We start from the raw sequence: 25,139 nt of genomic DNA, 5'->3' as shown, positions 1-25,139 counted from the left end.
TAAGAGTTAACTTTCTTCTGGATGCTAAATGTCATCCAATTACATAAAGCATTGAATTATAATTTATATACATCTTAAAAACCTTTACAAACTTACGTATAAATAAGAAAAAATATAGTCCATAAAAATTTATGAAATATAAAAACAGCAAAATTTTGTCAATAATGAGTATTAATATAATGAACAAATAGAATGAAAGCATGCAGACGTTTGCTTTATGAAGAGATATTAATATTTTTGTAGGTTTTGAAATATTTGCAAGCAAAATGATTGAACCATTTTTTAATCAGGTTGAAATGGATTCGCGTATTTACAGTGGCGTATAACAGCATGTATGTGCAGATGTGTAGTGCTTAACGTTCAGCATAAATTGAAAGTGAAAAGTACGCGAAATTACGAATTCTTTATTGAATTACGAAGTATTAAATAATGACAAATGAAATATTCTGTGAGCTAATTAGTGCCAGTTTTTAATCTCAGTTAATTGCTTCCAACAGTATTCAGTCCTGCCGAAGCTGAATCCATTACTACATATCCGTAGTACTGATACTTCTACAATTAAAAAGGAATTGATGTGATTTTAAAAAAGTATAATATACTCCACATTGGGATGATCTCTAAAATAATTTAAACATATTAAAATTATTTAAAATTATATTTTATTTATATTTTATGACATAATTAATTGCTGGTACAATTTTTTTATATCGTGTAAATACTATATAATGATTCAAAAATAATTAATTGCATCTAACATAACTATTGACAACTTTACCGCCATTGACACTATTAATGTTTATTTTCGTTTTTGGCAAGTCGTCTTTCACAAAGGAACATGGCGGGTCGATCACACCACGTGACTTGCAGGAATCCAGTTCTTGAAATAGCGCCGCACCGCTTTGATTCCATTTCCGGCGGCTCCTCGTGTATGTGGCTCCACGAAGAGTAGCCAGCTTCTTCCAGTGATTGGCCTGTATAAAAGAAATACGTTACTATTTTGCCATGGAACTTGCAGAAACGTTTCTTTTTTAGTTTTTTATCGAAAAGTGAAGATGTGTTTGCGTTTTATACTTTTGTTACTATTCTGTTGAGGGGTTGTTTTTTTTTGGATAGATGTATTTGTCACCGTTTTACTACATATTACTTGATTTACTAGAAGACTTAATATTTGTCATCTCAGGATGGTGAACGCAGTGTAATGCCATGCAGTAATTTGGTAGCATTCTTTTTGGTGTTTATGGGTAATTGTGTGCTTACTATCAGACGAGCAGTTAGCATACCCCGTTACTCATTTTTCTAATAAAAACATATGGTTATTTCGTAAAACAAACCGTATTTAACAATGTGGGAAGATGATCGAGTTTTCATAATTATTTGAAGGACGGGACGAATATTCATCCTTCTTATGTTAGGCCTAGGTTCACTCTATAGTTGTTTTGTTATGTTTTTTTACTATGTTGTCTTGTAATATGAGCTATTTAATTACTTATGTGATTAATAAACGAATTTAATTTCGTTTTTTTACCAACTTGTATTCAAAACCTAACAATGAATTGAGTGTCATATTAGAAAAGATTTTTTTTCTGCTTATTTGAAAAGAAATCAAATATTCGACCTTTTCTTTTTACATAAAACGTCGATTTATTTATGACCTCAATATCTTACCTTCTAAAGTCCTGTACTGATATGGAAACAAGAGATCACTGAATCCTATATACAAAATATTAGGATCCGGAACACTGTCGTGTAAATGTTCGCTTAAAAAACTTGTTATGAGCGTGGCTTCTTCCGGTGAGTTTATTATAGCCAGGCTTCCCTCCTCCGACTTGCACGTTAAATACGCATCATGCCACGACAATGGTTCTACGTGAAACTTATAGCATTTGCCGTTGTTTTCCGGAGCATAACCTACACAAGTTTAAAATTACAATTTTGACATTCTTACATTATTTTGTTATAGAAATTTGGCACATATAAAAAAAATTAAAATTTTATTTAATGAATAGAGTAAATAATAAATTCTTGTAGCTCTATTAAAAAATGTATATTCGTGCCCCCATTTAATAACAATGTGAACTGTAACAGATATGTTTTTATTTAATAAAATAACTCTCATATTTTCTTATAACACGTCTTTGTAGTGCGAGCAACTTTTAAACTTTTCGAAACGTCTAGAGTCGCGTCTAATGTTACGTAAGTCGCGTCGGCACTGAGTTGAATACGAGATTCAATCAAATATTTACATAATAATAATAATATCTACCCTGTATTATATACTGTCCCATTGCTGGGCACGGGCCTCCTGTACTACTGAGAGGGATTAGGCTTTATCCACCACGCTGGCCTAGTGCGGATTGGTAGACTTCACACACCCTCGAAATTCCTATAGAGAACTTCTCAGTTTTCCTCGTGATGTTTTCCTTCCCCGTAAAAGAAAGCGATAATTTACAAAGTATTTACATGTTAAGTTCTAATATGGACCTCTAAGCAATTCTTATTCGCCAGTTTAAATATATTTTTTATTAATATTCAATTAAAGCGATCAAAATTTTGACATAAATAAAAAAGGTACCTAAATCAAAGTTGTTGCACTTCTCGTTATATTTAGTGTCGTTTCCAAATATTTTGCAAATGAACGGGTAAATGTCGTCGCACGGCCGGTCGTCGAACAGTCCTTCTCTCGTCATCACGACGCAGTGTTCTGTGCCGTTAATATTGTCAGGTGTCCCTTGGCTCCAAAGCAGTTCTAACATTGTTTCAGCGATTGATTCTCCTGCGACGTACAGTACCGTAAACCATGGCTTCAGAATTGGTGAAGGTAATAAAATAATCCGAGAATAACTATTATAGTAAAGCGACGATATGAGTTTCAAAAAAAAAATATAAGGGAAATTAAAATAATGATTTCTTATGTTCACGCGAATATCAGACATTGAAATAACACTATTTTTCGAAATTCCCCGCGGTATCGTAGCCAAAAAAATTAAAAAGTTGTAAAAGGTAGGTAGACATTGTAAATATGACTTTTCTGACAATTTACACCTCAGTTCCCCCTCTAAACAAGAAAGCTGTAAAGTTTTTGAAATGCCGAGAGAAAAATATAATATATAGAAAGTGCGGTAAATTAGCAAACAATTTTATTTCTAAAAAGTAAAATAATGGGAAAGCAAATATTATTTAACAATTTCTTGTCGATATACTAATATTTATGCAATTAGGCAGCACTTTAAATAGAATGTTCTGTTATTACCTTTAAGTGTAACATAGTCTCCATTAGAAAATTTGTCATGTAATCCAATAAAGATGGCCGTGTAATGAGCTTTCATATTGCTCATAAGTAACTTGAGGTTTTCCATTTCATCGAGTGAGTCGGGTACGAGGAGCGCCGTGCCTTCTGCTTCACAGATTTGTCTGGCTTGATTCCAGTTCGTTGCTAAGTCGTGAAGGCGGTAGTAAGTTTTGAACGCCTGAGCCCACATGTAATCCATGCGAAATTTCTGCGCTAAGAAGTCGACTCGATTAATTTAATTACGATACTAATCATTCATATTATTATAAATTTTGTTACTTACCCGTTACAAAATTTATATTGTATAATTGAAATTGATATATCAAAGATAACATTATCGTAATCTTGCATTTTTCATAAATATAATTTCTTTGATTTGTCATTTTTGTAAGCATAATGAAATGTTATAATTCAATCAAATCCAACGTTTTATTACATCAGAAACTAATCGAATATTGATTCGAAACAAGGCAACATGTAAGTTGAATGATTCAATAGATATCGTACACACTTAGGTGACATTCAAATTGAATTGGGCCGCATCGGTTTCGCTCGATCGCGCGCTCAGATCTCTCGGTATCAGTTTTTCTCGTGATCGGAGCCGCGCCGACCGCCCACCCTAGTCGGTCCTTCCTGTACGCTTATTTGAATCTCCTTTCTAAGCAACTTCCTTTTCTGTGAGTGTCAGGTAATTATCTGTGTGGCATTCCAATTTTACGATCGAACGGTTAATTCAGTTTAAATCTCTTCGTGTAATATGTAGGCAGAGGAGCTAATCCTAGATTCTCGGAGCCAACTCGCGAACGAGCGAGGCTCGTCCCGCTAAATATGGAGTGGGTTCCTTTTTTAGCGTTACGCAAATTGTTCACGTGCTTTTATGACCTGCATATTTTTAAAAGTCTAATTTAAATTTTAAATCAAATTTGGCTTTGGACGCGTAGAAATTTTGATGCACCATTTTGGAGGCACTTCCTTTGTTTCTTAATTTAACGTGTGAAATTCATGATGAGAATTAAAAAAATACGTAATTTAAATATGGGAAGATTTTTCTCCAATATGGAATCTTGTTCGTATCAGTAAATAAAGTTGTGTGCCGACTCATCGGACGCACTGGGCTAGGATCTGATAAAAGTTGTCAAGAACTTTCTTTTACGTTATCGCCACCTTGGTCATGTAAATTGGACAAGTTGCTGTGCGGCTGGATTAAGCATATTTCATTGGTAAATATGCTTATGATATTTTTAATTTGTAGAAAATTCTCGAAGAACCAATATTACTATATTTCTTTATCTCACCACTCTACATAATGTTATGTGATACATTATACGTACTTATAAAAAAACGTTTATTGAGTATTAAGTCGATACAGTTTGATTTAATGAACTAACACACACTTTAGTTAAGTCCTTAAATATCTGTCAGTTAAATATTTCAAATTTTCCTTTGCTTTCATTATATTTCGGAAAATTATATGTTAAATAAGTTTATAAAATAATAGGACAAAAATATTTAGCTTAAATACATTTGTATTAAAGTTAAGATAGAATAGATGGTATTATTTTATATTCACGTACCTAACTCAATGAGCGAAAGTGTTACACGTTCCAATACAAAAAAGGTTATGTTCAAAGCTCGATTGCTTAAGGATAGAAAGTTTTTATTGAAACGGAGCAGATCCAAAGTGTAAGCAACTGCCGATACTTTTATCCTTTTCAACCCGGTTAACCCGTAAACCATCTCAGTTTAAGGAGGCATTAAATCGCAACTCAAACAAGAACCGTTACACTGAAGTTAACTCACATATTGCTTTGTGTCACGAACGTTAAAGCGAACCGAGTATAGTTGAAGAGATGCTAAGTTGGAGTGAGATGGGGGATGTTAGATGAGAGAATGGGTGTGGAGGGCGTAAAAGGAGAAAAACTACATCGCTAAAAGTGAATGCGGTCGAAAGCCGCGCTTATTTTCAGCGTTAAGTGCATGGATTTTTTCAAGTGAAACTATGAGTACCGGCGGCGAGGTAGCGGTGGGTAGATAGTGCGACGTCTCGGCTCCGTCGTCGCCATTCACTCGTATGCGATTAAGTTGCACTAATACTGGTGTGGGTTACACGTGCTTGATTAAATTCAGGAGATAGTGTAATTTAAACGTACGTTCTTCATTAATGGTAATAGATAGAAATAAAAATGGGCAATTTAAGAGAATTTGTTCTACTATAGTAGTAAAGTTGATATTTTATTAAATGTTTTATTGAAAAGAAATAGAGTGACTTTTGTATTGTCACTAAAATGTGAAATATTTTTTTAATTATTAATATGAGTTGTCTTACGGTTGTATTTTCAATACTACAACAATTGTCCGTCTACAAGCGGCGATAGCCCAGTTGGGAGTGCAACGGAATGCCGAGACGAAAGGCCGCAAATTTAAAACCCAAGGGCACGCACCTCTGACTTTTCTAAAGTTATGTTAGTATTTTTTGTAAAATATTACTCAAAATGTAAAAAAGCATTGTGAGGCTTGCATACCTACACTAGCCCAGCGTGGTGTACTAAGGCCTGAATTCTCTCAGTAGTAGAGGAGGCATATACCCAGCAGTGAGATACAGAGCAGATATTTTATTGTCAATTCTCTTTATTTTAAAGTTTTTATTTACATTTTTAGATATTTATTCTTAAAAAAACATGCTTTTAAAAATATAAAAAAATACTGACCCTCCGACGGCGAAGCTCAAGACCCAAGAGATACAGAGCGGATATTATTATATATTATAACAATTGTCAACAGCGTAAACTGATTTAACATTTTTGTACGATAAAAATACGCGAAAACGGCTATTGTTCTCTCATTGTCCTCAAGCTTATCAATATCAACGTTGTCAAGGGACATCAAAAAGCCATCAACGTTGTTATTATAAAATGAAAAAAATTGCGCACTGACGTATTTAAAGTAGCCATAAATTAAATTCAAGTTTACACGGCAACAGGTTAATTACGCAAATGCATGATGCGGTCCGATACCCGTGACGGTAGATAATTAGGCTTTTAAACTTGGATCAGACAAATTGATCAGTCGTTAAAGTGCGTGGCTTTTGCCAGAAATTATGGCTTATCGTGCCGGTTATGCATTGAATTGATGGGTCGATACTTCATGCTGTATGGACATTGGATAGATATGACTATCTTTACGTTCAACGCATATTGTTGTTATATATTTTTAACAGGTCAACAACGCGTTTGATGAAGTCTTATTATATGCCATAAGATATAGTAGTGACTGTTGACAGTTTGGTCTTCGATCAGCTCGACAAGTTTTATTTATGAAACAAAACTACAATTTGAAAAAAAAAATATTTTTACGTTCTCCTTTATAGGATAATATTTATACCCAAAAACCGTTTCTTATGTTACGTTTTCTAAAAACTCAGCAATATCTCTAGTATTGCACCTCTGTATGGGCGGCGATCACCTACCAATTCCTTTCCAAATTCTGAGAAAATACTCCTGCTATCCTGTTTCGAAATCTGAGACAGTGTAAGGGTATATCAAATACACGCTGGAAATGCTTTGACCAAAATTTCGTGACAATATGGCACGTTCGTAAAGAACGACTGAGGCCACGAGAGCCGACGGTCTCTGCATTCGGCGTACGGTCCCTCTCAAAGTGAACACCAATTAGCATAAAAGCATATTCGGTTCTGTCTAAAATGAATGGTACGAAAGGGAAATAGACTATTGTTTTCGTTACTGCAAATGTAATAATTTTTCTTATGGCTTAAGTGGTATCACGCCTCCTTTTTTAACCGACTTAAAGAAAAGAGGTTATCAATTCAACGTGTATTTTTTTACATGTTTGTTACCTCAAAACTCGGCCATTTATTAGCAATATGTACAAAGTCATAGCCCCTTATTCATAGACATTATTTATCTAAGGACTGAGCATTGCTGTGATAACAAGTCTGTTTCTCAGTGCTGACGGCATGGCAGCCCTCACAGTGCGTAGACATCTGTAGGGCCGTGGGGATTAGCTAATATTGAGATACAACTTGAATCTAATTGGCTGTCAGATAAACAAAGCTGAAAAAATATTCTTGTTTTTATGATGTCAATTTGTTGCCGAGGAATACTACACTACCATGAAAATTATAATAGTGTGGGCGCAGTCTAATGTTATGACGTCAGATTACTAGAGTAGGTATTACGGTACTGCATTTGGCAGTCCATTATTAATTACATTTATGAGGTTTCTATAACATCGGAATACAATCACAAGATGAGTTCACTTATCTATTTTTTTAATCAAATATTTGTTCAGGCACTTTCTATAAATTTTAAATTGCCTCAATCACATAATTAGGATACAAAAAATTAGGTACCACACTGTTAAAATTTAAAAATGAATGACCTGTTTAAATTGGCGCGAAAAGATAATTAGACGAGGGAGAACGGATAACTTAAATTTGTTTTTAGAATTTGGGAAGCGCCAAAAAAGTCGTTAACTTAACCCAAGATGTAATTCAGATTTTTCTTAATCTTAATCGTAAATGTCTGTCTTATTTTGTATGTTTTAATGATTATTTTTGTTTATTTACAATATTTTTTTTAGGTACATTGGATTATGACAATCTGATGAAGGTTATATCGCCAAAAAGGAAAGGATGAACAAATATCATGGTTTAATAATTCCATAATATTCCATAACTTTTGGAATATTATGGAATTATTAAACCATCACATAATGTTTATCAAAACCTGTATTTATAATGGACCTGAATAAAAACTCACGTCTTACCGGCCAAGTACATTATCAGTCTACTGGAGCGGCATATTAGTATTTTCAATAAAAAGACAGAAATAAAACGATCATGGTACGTGCGTTGTTTACTATTGAACCACTTTATCGGTCGTAACAATACAATTCATCGTTTAAGGTAAATAAAAATAACGTGTTTTTGACATTCATAACGTTATTGTAGAGAATGTATAAGGCCGGGCCGCACCTGGGCCCCGACGCACTCACAATGGGCGCGCACAATACGCCCGCGAAGTAAACTGAATAACTTTATTTAAGAACACAATAAACCACTTTTTACTAGAAAGGTCTATATTGTGTAATGCTACCTCGGTGGGGAGGAGGTAAAATAGAAAACAATTTTTGTTATCCCGTTTCACTTAGATAACCTAAACCTATTTTTACAGGATTAAGTTTTAGCTAAATTATATTCTATTCCATAATACATGTAATGATACATTGTAAATAATCGAGAAAGTTTCTAATATGAATATTAGTGTTTCTTACTCAGTTGCATGAAGGTAAAAGGGCTAAAAGTTGAAACAGTCTGGTAATATTTTTTTGTTTTATTAGAATGTGAGAAAGTTTGAGAATTTGCAGGTGCTGTAATATAAACCATTTTTGGCACTTATAAATAAAAAAAAATCATTACACTAATAAAAAAGAATGGATATTAAAAATACACTTTAATGGAATGATCACAAAATGTTTCCACCATGAAAGTCAACCAGTCGCGTCATCACTCGTTGTTACGTGGTCTGTTTGAAACTACAGAGTGCTTTATTTAAATAAAATGTAGCTTGTTTCCATTCGATCTCAGTCCGTAACTGCTCAATGATAACCAGGCCAGCATATTGTTGGCGGGAAATGGCAATATGCACAAAATGTTTAATTAAATGAATTCATACATGATTATATTTATGTGTGAATTGTGCGTGTATTATGAACCCAGCGAGTGGTGATTTTCCTGTAATCTATTGTATTTAAATTTATTGTTTAAGTAAACGGCTAAACAGCTGGATAAGTTGATGTGGTTACAATCAGATCGATTAGATATTTAAATCCCAAAGTTCTTGGAATTTCCAAAATCTGTGTATGAATTATTCAATGTTATAAATATAATTCTGGGTATCTACTGGAGAAAGGTCCTAGAAGTGAATCGAGCAAACATGTTTATACTAAACAAAACTAAAACCATGCTGTCATTGCCTATTTTTTTGTAAATGAGTCTACATAACCGATTTTAATTTATCGGTAATTTTGTCCCTGTGTTTCACAACTGGAATGCCTACTTTACTTAATTGTAATCTCAAAAATTAATTACTAAACTCGACTGAACTCTCGTATACGTCGCCCCAATGTTAAGGTTAAACAGATTAAGCGTGCACATAACTGGCTGTAGACAAAGCATCGTGTCATCTTCCCAAAGCTTCGTCCACTTCATTAAGACATGAATTATGAATAGAGGAGCATTAGCATCCATCTGGAGAGCGAGCAACTATGGAGTACTATTGTTATGCAGATTGTAACCGGACGACCCCGCACGGCTATTGCTTCGTATACGATCTTTGTAAACAATATAATATCGATGTTGGCTGCTTTAATTATTTTATCTGGCGTGAAGAACTTTGAAGACAATTCTAGCTTGTAAAATGATTATGTTATCTTGAAACTTTACTCGCTTTCTACTAAACGTTGTGTGGATTAAATCTATTGTAAACATTTAAACCTTGTTTTTATCACATTCAAAACACATAGTTTTATTGTAGGTAATAAATGTGCTTCTATATATATACACCAATACTTTAGAATTGGCAAAAACAAAAATAGATATGTAGAAGAGCTAATTAAAATTGTGTAATCAGAGTTTTGTCTATATGTAAATGACTAAGCTATAACGGGTTAAAATGTTCATAAACTCTGCATAAAATTATAGACAACACGTGGTAAGTACATACAATGTCGATAACTCGACAAATTGATGTTCATCGATGACTAAATGTTCGTAGGAGACGTTTATTTATAAAAGACAATAAACATACTAAACACTATCAAGTTGTATGAGTTGACCAATAGATGTTAGAAAACCAGAATTATTAATCAATGTAACTTTGGGTCAAAAGTTTCCTTTTTGGGTAAGTATAAGAAGATGACATACATTTTTATTTCTTCCTTGTTTAAATATATTGCGTACTGTAACACAAGTTTAGTTTTATTTGCTCTCATAAACTGAATATTAGGAGACATTTCTTACCTACAATACTGAGTGTTGAGGGTAAGCTTCATAATGCTGACTACAATGTATTTAAACTAGAATACAACAGTTTCTGGATATTGTGACTGGACGGCAGAATAACGTAGTGTCCAATTAAACGAGTAAGAATTGATACTGAGCGGAAGACCCCAACTCCATTATCAGTAGACCCGGGTTTTTTTTTATTGCTTTGAATAATGAGACAACCTTGCTGTTCGCCTGATGGTAGGAGATACAACCACCCATTAACAGTAGAAACACCATCCAACACCTTGAATTCCAAGTATGGTTTGGTATTTCACTGCGCTCGCCATCCTGAGACATGAGATGTTAAGTCTTATTATATCCAGATCGAACCTATGACTGGTAGTTCTGCACGCCACCGGTGCATACCTAACACATCTACCAAGGAGGTCATCATTTTATAATGTGTTAAACCGCCAAAGGCAACTACAGTGCCGCTAGTTAAGTATTGTTCCGGATTCGTACTGCAATCATCTCTGTTCATGCTTTGGTGAGCACTTAAGATGCAAACAGTGTCAACCAAACGGCAATACTCATGGGGCATTTGTGTGTACATACGCCTATATTGGGTTAGAGCCACTATTCCCAACAAAGATGGCTGAATCTCCACACGTTTGGAATATCCTCCTTTGACAGAACGTACAAAGACTTCAAAGGCATGTTTTATGGGCTGTACCATTAGTAAAATAACGTAACACTTTGTTTTTGCAACGGTATTGTGTTAATTTACAGGGTTTGAGTTTTTATTTTTCATTTCAAAATATAAGTCTGTTGTGAAAATTAGAGTACAGTTACCTAAACGTAATTTGGTGTTCTGGAATATTCTGCTTTGAGTATACACAAACTGGCAAATTCATACTGTTGCTTAACGGCAGATATAGACAAAACGACACAACCATCATAAATCTACCATAGCATACATGATTCTAACCTTCTAACCAAATAACAAAACTTGTAATTTTTTTTGATGCAACCCTATTGACCATACAGAAAAAAATAATTCCTAAGCAGACACCTTTGACAACAAAACTTGCACTAAAAACATATTCCACAGGGTTGTCGCAATGAAAATAATAAAGCTCGAGGTAATTTCGCTAATGCAAGTGGTTACACCCTATCTTCATCACACTTACCCACGTTTCGCAAAGGTACCTATTAAAAGGGTCCACGCAAGATATTGTGAGACCTCCCTCGAAATTGTCTATTTTGACTAAGTGTTGAATTAAGGTGAGACCCTTATTGTAGTGGGACGTGATATTCGTATTAGACATTTTATTATGGTTTGAGTTTAATTATCTTTAAGGAAGTTATGTGTGACTAACCATGTGAAAGTTATAAGTATTATTCTTTCTCTTTATTATGTTATTTAATGGATTTGAAGATAATAAAAATACCGAATAAATGTACTTCGTTTATATATTTTGTTTCGCAGGCAATAATATACATTTATGCAAGGCCGATACGTTAGGGTTGGCAGTTACATAGTTACAAAGGTTACTACCATTTCCTAAACAAAATGGCGGAGTAACAAAATTCGTTTCGTTTTTATATAACCGTAACAACGAAACATCGATTACACTTACAATATACAGTTTACGAAATAATTTCTCATATTAAATCCAACAATTTAACAAATGATAACAATTTACAAAACTTTCTATAAATTTAACCGTAATTTCAAATTTACATTTGATAATGGCATTAAAGTAACCAATATTACCGACCTCTATAGCAAATATTAAAATAACAGGTTACACTCGACATCATATATTTACATTGAAACTTTAAGATTTATTTAAACAGAAAACAAATAATATAACGAACTTAACACGATGCAAAAAGTTAGAATTCATTCATATTCATAACAAAAAAACAGTAGTGTTAATTTATGGCAACACAAATTAATTATATCTATTATACATATATTACTAACATAAAAACCATAAGCAACAACTTAATACTATAGTTTAATGAGTATCCCTTCCTGTTATAATCTTAAATCAACTATGCAACACCATGCATATTACTATTCAACTATTCACAAAAACATTTATCGTTTAAGTTTATTGTATTACATAAGCATTTACATTTATTTTTAAGCTTCACAATTGATTATAATATATTTTTCACTTATACAGTGTCCTTGTATCAGTTCAAATGGTTACAAAACGTACGAATCTCCTTGAGAGGTATCATATCTTATCGTAGTTATGATGCCATGCACAACATTAAAACGAAATATTTTGTATTGCATTATCAAAATAAAGTTTACAATCTTAAGGATCAATTTTACTTTACTTATAAATTCGTCATGAAAATCCTTAAGATGTTGGTAAATGCGAATCCTAAAAAATAACTATTTACATTATTCATAAACGATATTACTACATAAATACAACCATCTAAGCAGATGATCAAAGTCATAATCTAAAACAGAAATATTGTACTGTTTTTGTTTAACATTTTATGCTTCATTTCATTAATAGCCCATATTATATAATTCTGAACATATAAAAAAACCCTTTAACAAAAAAAAATAACAACAAAAGCAACAAAACTGCTTAATTTGTACATGGCTACGACAAGAAGGTTTAGCATGCGACAAGAAATAACACCGACATTAATATCGCGTATGAGGCGGCTTGGTTCGCCGTATTTCGGAATGGTCCTCCACCATCTAAAAACCCAGGGTCCTCAGCCCGGGTGCCACCTTCTCGAAGTGGACCCTGAAGGCTGGAGCGGACGTCATTAGTCTCTTCCGAAGCGAAGTCGCGATCTTCTTCATCGGATGACTTTCGATTGGGTAGTTCCATTTCTATAAATATATTACCTTTGAGTAACTATGTATTCAAATAGTTCTACACACCGAAAGATCTTTGTTCCACGAATATTTGTTTAAAGAGCTTGTCATATTTTTATCGTTAAATTTCTATGACAATATAGTATTTTTTTTAACACGGGGAAACCATTTACTAAGTTTAGCCGGACTAGCCGCTATAAACCGTCCTACCGACTAATAAACTAAGATTAGTAAAAAAAAGACACAATATCTGAAATATTTTATTGCACATTATATTTTATATCATCTGAGTGAAGCTCGATAATAATATATAGTACAGTTACTGTAAAACTGTGTATTTGCTTATTTGTTAATTTAAAAATGGTACAGGAAACAAATTTCGATAAAGGTTCCGCGTCATACTATGATCTCATGGAACAATGTAGTTACATTCTCAAAGTCATCGAACTACTAGACATGATAAATGATGATAATTTAGAATGGTTGATTAAACACTGACCGTACAGCCTGCTGGTGCCCTCGGCGTCGCCGATGGAGTTTTTGGAAATACATTTGTACCCGCCGATATCGTTGTTTTGTATATTGCGGACCACAAGCCGCATCTGCACGCTGTACGCGGAGCGCGCCAACTCACTCATTTGGTATTTTTCATTGGATATTATCATTTCACCTGGAAACAATGTACATATTATATACTACGTACTGGGACGTAGTAATAGTAGTTTTTAGAAAGCTGGCTTTTTTGTAGTCGAGAAATATTTTAGAGGATCATTTTATTAGTCGTGTGAAGCCACGGTTGGTTTAACGAAATTAGGCATATTCTATCATAAGTTGATTAATTGAATTAGTCATATGAATATACCATGGGTATTGTAACACTTTGTCAGTAAAATTGGAAGTGGTTAAAATTGTACTTTTGTCGTAATAAGCGAAAGATGATTATCATACAGGATTGTGTCGCGTAAACTGAGCGGTTTACATAATCATACCAAATTTCATTTCGGTAGCGCAGTGTGTCATTCTCGTTAGTGTGACGAAGCAATCAGTAGATGTTTTAGGCTTTAAACGATTAAAATATGTGTTCGTTTTAGCGCATATAATAAAAAGGTATGTAATTATAGACATGGGTATGAAAAGAAAAATCTATACAATTGTTTCTCATCACTTTTGTACACTGCTCAGTATCTTCACGTAGCAACGCTTTGTTTTGATATTGATTTTAGGACAGATACTGTCAGGGTATTTTTTTCTTTAAACATTCATTCGTCCTGTTGTACATTTTTCTTAGAAAAGACGGTTAGAACCGCGTTCAATCTGCCTGGAATTTGCAGACGCTACAACAAAAACGCTCTACTCGTGATAATCGGATATTTTTACGCCATATAAAAATATGTTTAAAACCCAAATCGGAAATATTATTGCGCTATTATTGAACTAAAATAAAAAATAGACAATTGCAACACTAGTTGCAGTGTAATACATATTTCGTAATGGAACTGGGAGCACTTTAAATCTTCTTTGTACGGCGCTACGTTCATTTGTTTCAGCGCCCTTTATTCGATAGGCGCAAGCCTTTCCGTCCATTTATATTCGGTGACTTCCTACCATTGTCCGGCCGATATCGAATTGAAATATTGTTTCGACATGTCGTGTGCGGAACAATACACTGTGCTCACATTATGTACTTTTTGATGTATCCATATACGATGAAACACTAAAATAATATTCCAATTTAGTCCGTATTGTAATGTCAACAACGCTGTTGATTTTGAGGGCAAGTGTTAACATATTTTGCTCCCGTTTAATTTGTCAGTCGGCCTAATGCGCTTCACGAAACAATAGTAATTACTGACGATAAACTAACGCCGCTTTGCGATTGGAACTTGTTATATGAACGCATATATCGTGTTGTGGAACATCAATGTGTTTATAGTGTCAAATCTCATTAAACTAAAGTAGTTTAAAAGTCGTTCGCCAAAATTGAACACCTACGAACTGAAATTTAAAATAGAATTCTCGACTATAAAGTCGGTAATGTTTAAATAATGCGCTTGGCAGGAATCAAGTTCTATCGCAACGTAATTGATCTTTAGAAGCGGTTGATATATTAGCCTAAAATATTATCCAGTAGGCATTTTTTATTAAAAGAATCCGTTTAGAATGTCTGGGGGTTAGGCTTCAGCGATTCTGTTGAATATTTGTCGTTAGCTACATTATTACCGCGGCCGGGGCCCGCTGCTTTCTGCTCAGTCTACATTAAAAATTGCTTGCATTCTTCTTGCTTCGCTTTATTTTGCGGGTGGGGTTTTATATATTTTTTATTTTACCAGTCACCGCGACTTACGAAGACATTAAATTGAAATATTTTGGATTTAATATACGTTGTATGCGGGTAATTATTTCGAATTAAATTATTTCGAACGTCATTTATAAATATATTTGACTTAAGATTCTCTATCTTTACATATTATTACGGAAGAAAGTTCCCCCTGTCTATATATCAAGTCTGAAGAAATATGATGTAGAGATAGTTTGAGATCCTATTTTTTATTATCCGGCAAAACATATAGTAGGCTATTTATCACTAAAAAAACTCTTTCATGCAGTCGAAGCTATGAGCAAAGCTAGTTATTATTATTAATTAACTACTTAATAAAAATACTATCTATACTTACAAAAAATTAGAAAGGAATGTATTATATATTGAACCTGAACGTAATTTGTTATGTGGTGTCCCTCTTAGTTTAATATTCGTTGTGGTCGGTCCAAAGACATCAAAGCTTGACGACTGATGTTAGCGTGGAGCTTGACCCGTGAATTGACCACAAATCTGTGGTCCGTTCGTTGCAACTGACACCTCGATGGCGGTCACGAGTCACGGCTACGCCCTCTTTTGTTTATTACTAGACGATCCCGTTAATTAATTAATTATGACTATTCAATTTCATACAATTATTCAACCAGACGGTGAAGACCACAAATTAATTTCCTTTCTTCAAACTGAATGTTGAAGTTATAACCGTTGGTAATTTAATCATTTATACCATTGTATTGTTGGTTTGAATTGTTTATACTGGAAATAGATTAGTTTGCTATTTCGTACAGGCTAATCTGAAGGGTTGCAATTGTATTTATTCCTAAATGAATACAAGAAGAGATCTACGAATATATTACTAAAGATAACGTCAGAAAATATAACATTAGGATAGGAGAAATATGCACCCAGAACAGGATAGTTTTTAAGCTAGATTCGTATTACCTACCTAGATAATAGACCAAGTCATACACCCATTTAATTGACGACGCGGCACTCAATAACTTGCCTTATATTTGAAAGAAGACACACTTAATCAAAAAGGAACTCCATTCGTTTTAAAATTGAAATAGGCACAAAACCTGGCGAATTACAGCCGTTCTCAATAAACGATCCTAATCTCAATCTTCAATCCGATTCCGAGAATGATCCAATAAAAATAATTCATTTATAAGCATGTAAAAAAACTTTGTTCTGATCGGCCTATGTTTGATATAGATCGAAAAAAGTGGTTGAGATCGTTTGATAAAAATGGCGGTTAATGACATCATTTAAATAGTTTAAAAATTCAAATTAAGAACAAAAATCGTCTGTTCGCTCAGGCCGTGACTGGGTGCGAGAGTTGGACACACCCATTCCATGTCCGGCCGGCTTGCCGCTTGTCCCATCTCGTCACTCCCGTGTATTACCTAATTTAATTTGTAGTCCGCGCAATTTATGGGCCACAGAAGAGCCGTCAGCCTCCCTATTTGTTAGTAATGTCTGCCCACGCAGATACATTTCACGCGACAAGTTTTTTATTGGACGAATATTTGTATGTTTCATTGTGCCAGAGTTGTTAAGAAGCTCATTGATGTTATAAAAACAAGAACTCACTTGTTATTTTATTAACTATGAAATGTTAGAACATTTTTTTTATGAGTTCTTACTTATAAATGATATTCATTATATATTGTGAAAATGTTACATTTATAACATAAAATTTGATTACATAAAGTAATGTAATTAACTATAACATTACCCACACTCGTTTTAATAAAAGAAATGTATGCGCCCACAACCAATACAGAACACCCGCCAAAAACATCTAAATAGCATATGCGACGTGTCATAACATTTCACAACTGCACGAGTAATATTTGAAATTGAATTTATATGTCTACGAATATTGTGGTAGGTATGTGAAAGTAAATATTGTGACTGTAGCCTAAAGCAATTTGAAACGGGCGGGCCAGCGGTCTTTGTTGCATATCGGGCGGTAATAGAATTTGGTCCGCTTTTTGCGCGGTCGGGCGGGCCGGCCGCGTAATAGCGGGCTCGGTTGCCTTTGTAACTGCGTCTAAATCTGCCTGCGCTATGTATCCCCTGGTTATGGTATAACCAATTATTGCATAACGACATCCCGACGCTGGCAACATTATTAATTAGCAGGGCTTAGGTTTCGTGTTATGAATTAGCTTTTAATGTAATATTTATAAAGGTGGCTATTGTTTGGCGTGTGTCGTATACTATGGTATCGGTTATTTACCAGAATATATTAGCTTCGACTTAAGATGGTATCTAAATGATAATACTTAATTCTTACAAAGATAAACGAAAATATTATGGATGGATTGCCTTACCCATCTGCTTAAAGTAGGCAATTGTATTCCAATAAAAAATATTATGTATTCGAAAAAACACGTAGGTTGCCAGAAATGGTGCTCCTTATAAGCTGGTTTCCCAATGAGACAATGGGACTAAACTATACCGGAAAACCAGCGATAGAACCAACACTGCCTACCCATCCATGACTCCGCAAAACTTATGTTTGAAATACAGTGTCAGCGTAACAATCAAATCAAATATGGCTGGATAGCGTGGTCTGCATCCAGGCGTATTTGATAACATTGTGGTGTGCGGCATACAATACGTTGAAAACGCTATCAAAGTGATGTGAACTCGTTTTGGACAAGCCAGTGTAGATCAAATTATTTTGTAGATTGGAATGATATGGCAGACGCGGGTCACATTTTAATATTTTTTTTTTAAGTACACTAAAGTCTTATTAAATAAAGATAAACGTAGTTTTTATCGGTGACAAATAAATACTCAGTGTTATTCGGGGTTTCGCCCACGAGAAACTAATTTCTATGAGTAAAAGTACTATTACAGGCTTTTTCGGGATAATAAAAATAATTTAATCCGGAGATTAAATATCTGTGTGTTAAATTTTATCAAAATCCGTTTAGAAGATTTTGCTTTACCTTTAACATTTCTGTACCAATTTTCATAACTTACTGTAGGAACAGAAATAAAATTTGTTCTCGGGTTTTGTCGTGGTTTTTAATATTATAATTTTTTCCCGACGTTTCGAAGATTTTGCAGCTTTCGCGCTGGATTGAGGTGTAGGTTGTCCGAAAAGACAACGTTACAATATCTACTTTACAATTATTATAGTACGATGTACTTACAGAATTTTAATCGACTGCAGTTAAAAACAGCAACATAAGACGTGATTAAATTGAAAAAAATATAGACCATATCCACGGCGTATTGACTTAATCTAAATCTCTACCAACCGCATAAAATGTTCGATTAGACCGACAAAAAATAAGTAAAGTCCGCAATGCGAAAAAGTTCTCCTCGTTTTATTGGGGCTCAGGCCCGTTCGCATGGGGTGCACCTTGCTCTGTGCAGTGCGTAGCGTCGACTCGGCCGTCCCAACCCGTAAATCCATTCCTAACTCGAATTTAGTGGCCGAACGATGTCGCTGCTCCGCTGCGGTTGCCGTTTGTTACACCGTATTATCCAGTTTAGATTTTATTTTAAACACTATTCGTGAAGCTTATGTATAAGCACATTTATTTTGGATTAGTTTGAAATTTGTTTAGGTTTGTTTTGCTGTTGAAATGTAATTAATTATGAGTTTTGTTGTATTGTAGAATTGATCAGTGTTCCATGAGAGTTTAATTAGTATTATAATAGCATGTATTTTCTGTCAATTATCAAGAATAAAACTGGAGTAATTGTAATTTTAAAATGTGTTAATATAATATAATATTTTATTATAACATATATATTACGTACATTGCCTATCTGTCCCCGAAATATATATTATATTTGTATCTCCGTATATTCCGGCTAACCACCAAAATATGTGGGGTAGTTTTTATGGAAATAATTTTGAGGGAGTCTATCAAACCATAAAAAAAATCTTTGAAATTTGGACAAAATTTGGTTTTGAAGATATTTGAAATTTGCGTAAGCCTATCTAGGAGAAAACTCACAGTATCTATGGAACATCCGTTAATGAAAGATTTTTTTGGCATGGAAACGCGAGTTAAACCTGTTTCGTATTGAAAAAAATATTTTTATTACCGACGTAAAAAAACATTTAAAACGCAATTCTACGAAATTTCAGAACTGGTGATAAGTAAATCTCAGACAGAAAATTCCCATGACTCTGAATTATACAATACTATACTAATATTTTTTAGTCTTCATATCAAAACTAAGCAGACTTTATCTACTCTTTAAATTAATCAAATAGACTGCATTAGCCATAATATTAAATATTACAATTATCAAGTTGCAATTTATGTCACAAGCCTCTAAAAATGTATCTTTTTGTATGTTAGTGAAATGTCGTATAAAGATAATATTAAGCTTATCCCGTCATTGCCCTTCACAGTAGAAGTGCTTTTGTTCATCTGTCACATGACACTAAATAAGCATATCCTGAGGGAGGCGTTTTAATGAAAAGTAATGAAGACCCACCTCTCTAATGTTTTGTTAGGTAAGAGCGTTATTTGTATTAGTTAGGGCTTATTTTCACATGTCCTACACATGTTTCACATGTCCTGCTTTTTATATCCGCTATTAGTAAATACAATTAAATTGTATTTAATTCAGAATAACGTGGAAACAGGATTACAATATCAATGCAGCATAAATGGTTTTACGATAATATAAACTACATGGTAATCATGTTGTCATTATTTTAATAATGCTGGCATGAATTCATTGTGAGCTGCGTATTAATATTATTTCCAAAGGTTTTTCGGAAATATACAGCTCGGGGGCGACCGATATTGTTACAAGGTACATAATTATAAAATATATAACAATATTTTGTTATTGTGAATTTAACATTTCATTAATATGTATGTATTATTTACATATACATTTTAAATTAGTACATTAATTAATATATGTATGTACATATTAAATAAGTATTTTGTATAAATGACATCAAAATGTAAATATACATGTTATTATAATATAATATTTGACAAATTATGGGATCACGGTAAATACAAAGCAAAATTAAGTTGCATTAAAAATATGCATTTGTCTTAAATATTTATATAGAAATCGCAATGATATTGAAAGGAAAATGTAGCTTGTGAAGCAATAATTTTCGATTTAAATCTCTTTCAATGAGACGCGATAAACTATTGCTAAAATGCTATTCGAATAAATTATCTTTATTTTCTTGAAGTGTAGATCAAAATTGTTCTCTTTTTATTAAATTAAATCAATTCATCAACGTAAATGCTCAAATCCATGGATTTATTCAATAAATAAAATGACTTGTGCCATAATAGATATTTCATATCTAACTCATTATCTGATTTCGTAAGTTTCTTGAACATTAAACTTATTTTTGAATATAAATGGCGTTGTCATCTTTATTACATATAATTCAAATGAATCGCATTAGAGATTATACGACTAATAAATTTGTATTTTCAAACAACTGTGATTAGATCGAAATTCATTTATTAATATCTGGCGTGGCAATATTTTACGCTGTCATCGTCCTTATAATTATGAGGCCGTTAATAAGCCGTGGCGTAGGCGCCATATAATCAAAGTGAAAATAAATCTTTTGAAAATGAAAAACGGACATGGAATAAGCGCATATTTCTTTCTTTTTAATACATCCATAAAAACGGTAATCTATAAGCAAGAACCCCACGGTCCGTCAGAGGATACTACTGACGTGGATAACGGTTCGTTTAATGAGTGCTTTAACGCGTTCAATGTGCTTTATGAATAATGAAATTAGTTGCTTATTCCGTTCTCGAGGTTCGTGCTTGGGACTTAATAAGGTTTATGAGTTACGAGTCGCTCGTAAACGTCTCTGGTACGCAATCAAACATTTTAATAATTACTGTTTCGTTATCTGATTTTGTGGTTTCTTTTAGTTTTCTGTTATATATTTTTATATATGTTATATTTATTGAAAATATATTTGGTTTAAGAGCAACGTCAATATGATCCGATAATGTCCGCTACAAATATACTGATTTTCCACATATTTGCCAACAGTGGTAAAATTCGTTTTTAGAGGTAATTTTTACTAATTTGTGAGTTCAGGAATTAAATTCCTACCTTGGTGTTCCTTTGTTATGCCTTGTCTTTCTTCAAACGAGGTTTAAAAGATTTATACGGTAGGCAGCGGCTTGGCTGCACTCCTGCTATTGTCGAAATCCATGGACGACGCCGACCATTTTTTATTAGGCAGCTCGTCTGCCTTCAGAGCCAATAAAAATATACACCACAGCTATAAAATTGACAGTTGCTGTTAAAGTTGCTGAAGCAATAGTTGTCAATTTCTTAGTAGGGTAGTGTCTCGGTAACAAGTTGGTAGCGTCGAAGCAACGCCTAAAGTTAAATAGTAAAAATACTTAAGGCCCTGGTCCGAGCAAATGGCTTTGAACAGTCATTCCATATATTTACGGCGCACGAGTTACGGACGAGAATATGCAAGGATTTACGTGTAGATTTCTTTTTAATAAATATTAGGCCTTTTTTTAAAATTTAACTACCTATCAAAGTGTTCCTCATTAAATTGGCTATTTAATAGTATTATTGCATTGCATTGGCTATTTAATAGTATTATGGCATTTTTATTAGGAAATTAATGAAACAATATCCACATTATAAAAAAAAATAAACAAAATAAAGATATCATAGAAATATGATGGTTATTTTTTTTTCTAAGTGTAGTTTAAATAAATACATAGCTTCTAAAAAAACGGTAAATTTGAAAAAATTGCGCCGTATTGCTTATAACATAGGTACTAGATTTGAAAATGTTACCCCCTTATTCATAGACGTTTTTTATCTAACGACCGAGTAAGGCTGTGATAACAAGTCTGTTTCTCAGTGCTGACGGCATGGCAGTCTTCTTAGTGCGTAGACGTAGGGCCGTTGTGATTGGCTAATATTGACATACAATAATAATAACCAATCACAACGGCCCTATCTATTTCTCAGTGCCGTTGGGCACTGAGAAACAGGCTTGTTATCACAGCTTTACTCCATCCTTAGATAAAAAACGTTTATGAATAAGGGGGTTAATCTCTACCGCCTAATTATATCAAATGTAATTTGGATTATCTTCAATTTATTATAATTTACGCGTTAATGTCGATGAACTCCTATAAACATACATCTGAAATAAGATTAAATAAATATACTTTGTATCTACAATACTTATATCAAAGGTAAAGTTGAAATAGTTTTTCATTTAAGTATTCCATTTGTAAAAGTACAATTTGCGTATATTTAGGTATGAAATGGGCACTTCATTTTTATTTAAAGCCAATTTTACTGTAAGGCCACGCTTACGTTCACAATGTCTGGGTTCAAACGTAATAAAATAAGTTGTATTATGTCGCTTGATCTTAAACCTAAAATATATTTTTTTACCTAAATTTTAAATACTTATTAGATTCACATAAATAAATAAAATAGATGGGATATTAAATTGAAACAATTATAAATAAGATTTTATTAGGTCCACTGAAGTATCATGACCATCAGGGTAATATCCAATCATTGATGTCCACAGCGTAGTTACATTGGCTAGCGAGGCAGCAATACGTAATTAAATGACCATTATCTATTGGGATATCAATAATTTGAATTAATTGAAAGAATTTTAACATTTTTGGAGGGAAAGGTAGCCTAACTAACATTACAGAGTTAGGCTCTCTCAATATAATTCCCTAAACTCGTCCACATTATTTGGAGGTTAACTGGAATATACAGAGACAGTCTGGTATAATTGTGTCAGTATATACTCTAGTTAGAACCATTAAAATTACGTTCAGGTCCAGTGACGCCAATAGGTTGTGTCCGACAAAAAAATTGGTAAAGCCAACTATATCAACTTTAATATAAAAATGTTTACCGTTCTCTCTTGTCCAGTAGTTGATCGCTTTGGGCGAAGCTTCAACATGGCACTGCAGAGTGACGTCGGTGCCCAGCGGTGCACCTACCAGCTGGTTAGGCACTTGAACTAATGGGTGGACTGTAACAAAAATGCGCTTGATAATTTACTACTCAATTAGTATAATATTAAGATTCCTTATTCACTGCATCCATTCCTTCGATCTTAAAGAATATAATTATATAGAATCGTTAATTCCTCCATCAATACGTCTCCAAAGTGTTGAATTATTTTAATATGACAGTTCATTCGCAATGCAATTATAAAAGCAATTTGTCAAAAAAAACTTAACCCAAAAAATCCGTAAATAACTTACTAAGATAACTTTTAAACCAAGCAACGCGTTATTCAATTTCGAAAAATATGCACGTTAACAGTTTTACTAGTTCAAATATGTAGAGAAAATTGTGTAATGCGGTAGGCGCGCCGCCTAAAGTGGCCTAAGCGGTTGCAGCCTCGTTTTTGTTTACATAACTTTCCATTTGCACCTTCTGTTTATGTGAAGGCACGTAAGCTTTTTGTATATAGCATTATACGCATATTATCTTACAGTCATATTTTACTGGTTCCGTAATATTACATTTTCGCTGTGGTTTTTGGAATTGAGACTCTAATATCATTTTGTAGAATTAAATGTTGCATTTTTAAGTAAAATTGGCTTGAAATTGTAATTATAATGCATTGTCATTTTCATAAATGTTACATAATCATTATGAATATGTTTAAAAATATATATTAATAAACACACGTACTGTACGTCAAGACTACATACATCAAAAAACCGCCATTTTATTCAGTGCGATATTAACAAACTGACGATTAATAAAACTAAATAAAGCTAAGATACCACACTTGTCGGTAACCCATGCAAATATTGACTAAGATTTGTAACATGAATTCGAGTTGGCAAGCTTTCACATTAGTGCATAGCACAGTTTGTTTGCGAATTCACTTCGCTACTTTGGCGATAAAACTCCTTTGCGTCTGTCAGGTGTTTACGTAGAATATCATCCCGAACCACCAGAGCCGCTGCAGTTATATTTGTATTAACTTTGTTTGCCGAGTTAGTTCTAAACTCATAATTAATGATTTTAACGCTAGCGCCTTAAGCGATGCGTGTGATAATGGAATCGTAGATCTATGGTAGATTTGTTTTAGAGAGGATTAGTTTTGTATTTGGTGTTATGTGATCATTGTTTAGCAGATTGTTTAGAATAATATTTTATTTCTAGTAATTTTGTATTTAAGTATTACTTTTGTTTTTCTTTATCATTATTACTTGTATAAGTTTAGTGTAAGTTTTAGGTTATAATTATGTTTAAAAAACTCATTTCTAGATTATGTATTTGTATATTTGTAAAGTATGTATTATGATTGTAATCGATTTTGTGTGTAAAATAAAATAAAATAAAAGATCAAGTAGTTTAAAAATTCTTTATAATCTCGGAATAATATGACTACCCACGTCATTTTGTCAATTTATAACTAAATACGTAATTGCTAAGTGCACATTATTGGGCCTTTTTGATCTTGACTCATAAAAACATAATTGTTGAAAGAACAGGAGTTTACGATGTGAATTCTTATAACGATTTTTAAAAAATACATCTTTGTAATAATGTATTAAACATGATATAATCTGACCCACATTATAAATGTGAAACTTTGTAAAGATGTCGAATTTTTATTATCCTAATTATCACACATAAATAATTCAAGTGAAATTAC

The 25,139-nt window shown here is 33.3% G+C and overlaps 2 protein-coding genes and 1 long non-coding RNA gene across 3 annotated transcripts in view; 1 reads left to right on the top strand and 2 right to left on the bottom strand.

Annotated features, from left to right (window-relative positions):
* Positions 1–728: 728 nt before the first annotated feature.
* On the bottom strand, positions 729–3,698 carry LOC115446766 (secretory phospholipase A2 receptor). The gene is made up of 5 exons (XM_030173549.2): positions 3,573–3,698; positions 3,251–3,502; positions 2,573–2,773; positions 1,666–1,908; positions 729–971 (listed from the first exon to the last, which is right to left on the bottom strand). Exons 1-5 carry the CDS (start codon positions 3,682–3,684, stop codon positions 790–792), a joined length of 990 nt encoding a protein of 329 aa, XP_030029409.1. The 5' UTR covers positions 3,685–3,698; the 3' UTR covers positions 729–789.
* LOC115446767 lies at positions 3,686–8,153 on the top strand. The gene is made up of 2 exons (XR_003938945.2): positions 3,686–3,766; positions 7,889–8,153. It is a non-coding gene; the product is annotated as an uncharacterized LOC115446767 (long non-coding RNA).
* A 3,625-nt stretch (positions 8,154–11,778) lies between these two features.
* Positions 11,779–25,139, bottom strand: part of LOC115446776 (lachesin) — a 68,124-nt gene continuing 54,763 nt past the window's right edge. Inside the window, exons 7-9 of the mRNA XM_030173558.2 lie at positions 23,373–23,492; positions 13,652–13,822; positions 11,779–13,167 (exon numbers count right to left, since the gene is read on the bottom strand). Coding sequence (XP_030029418.1) covers positions 12,944–13,167; positions 13,652–13,822; positions 23,373–23,492 — 515 coding nt within the window. The 3' untranslated portion in view covers positions 11,779–12,943. The remainder of the gene's footprint in view (positions 13,168–13,651; positions 13,823–23,372; positions 23,493–25,139) is intronic.

Source organism: Manduca sexta, chromosome 25 (genome assembly GCF_014839805.1).
Source record: "Manduca sexta isolate Smith_Timp_Sample1 chromosome 25, JHU_Msex_v1.0, whole genome shotgun sequence".
Classification (NCBI taxonomy): Eukaryota; Metazoa; Arthropoda; class Insecta; order Lepidoptera; family Sphingidae; genus Manduca; species Manduca sexta.
This window is presented reverse-complemented; position numbering and strand designations above follow the sequence as displayed.

Excerpts from the sequence above, each read along its gene's own strand:
- LOC115446766 (XM_030173549.2), bottom strand. The coding sequence starts at position 3,684 with ATGCTTACAAAAATGACAAATCAAAGAAATTATATTTATGAAAAATGC. Across the intron at positions 2,774-3,250 it reads AGACTATGTTACACTTAAAG|GAGAATCAATCGCTGAAACA; the intron begins GTAATAACAGAA and ends TGTACGTCGCAG. Across the intron at positions 972-1,665 it reads TCAGTACAGGACTTTAGAAG|GCCAATCACTGGAAGAAGCT; the intron begins GTAAGATATTGA and ends TCTTTTATACAG.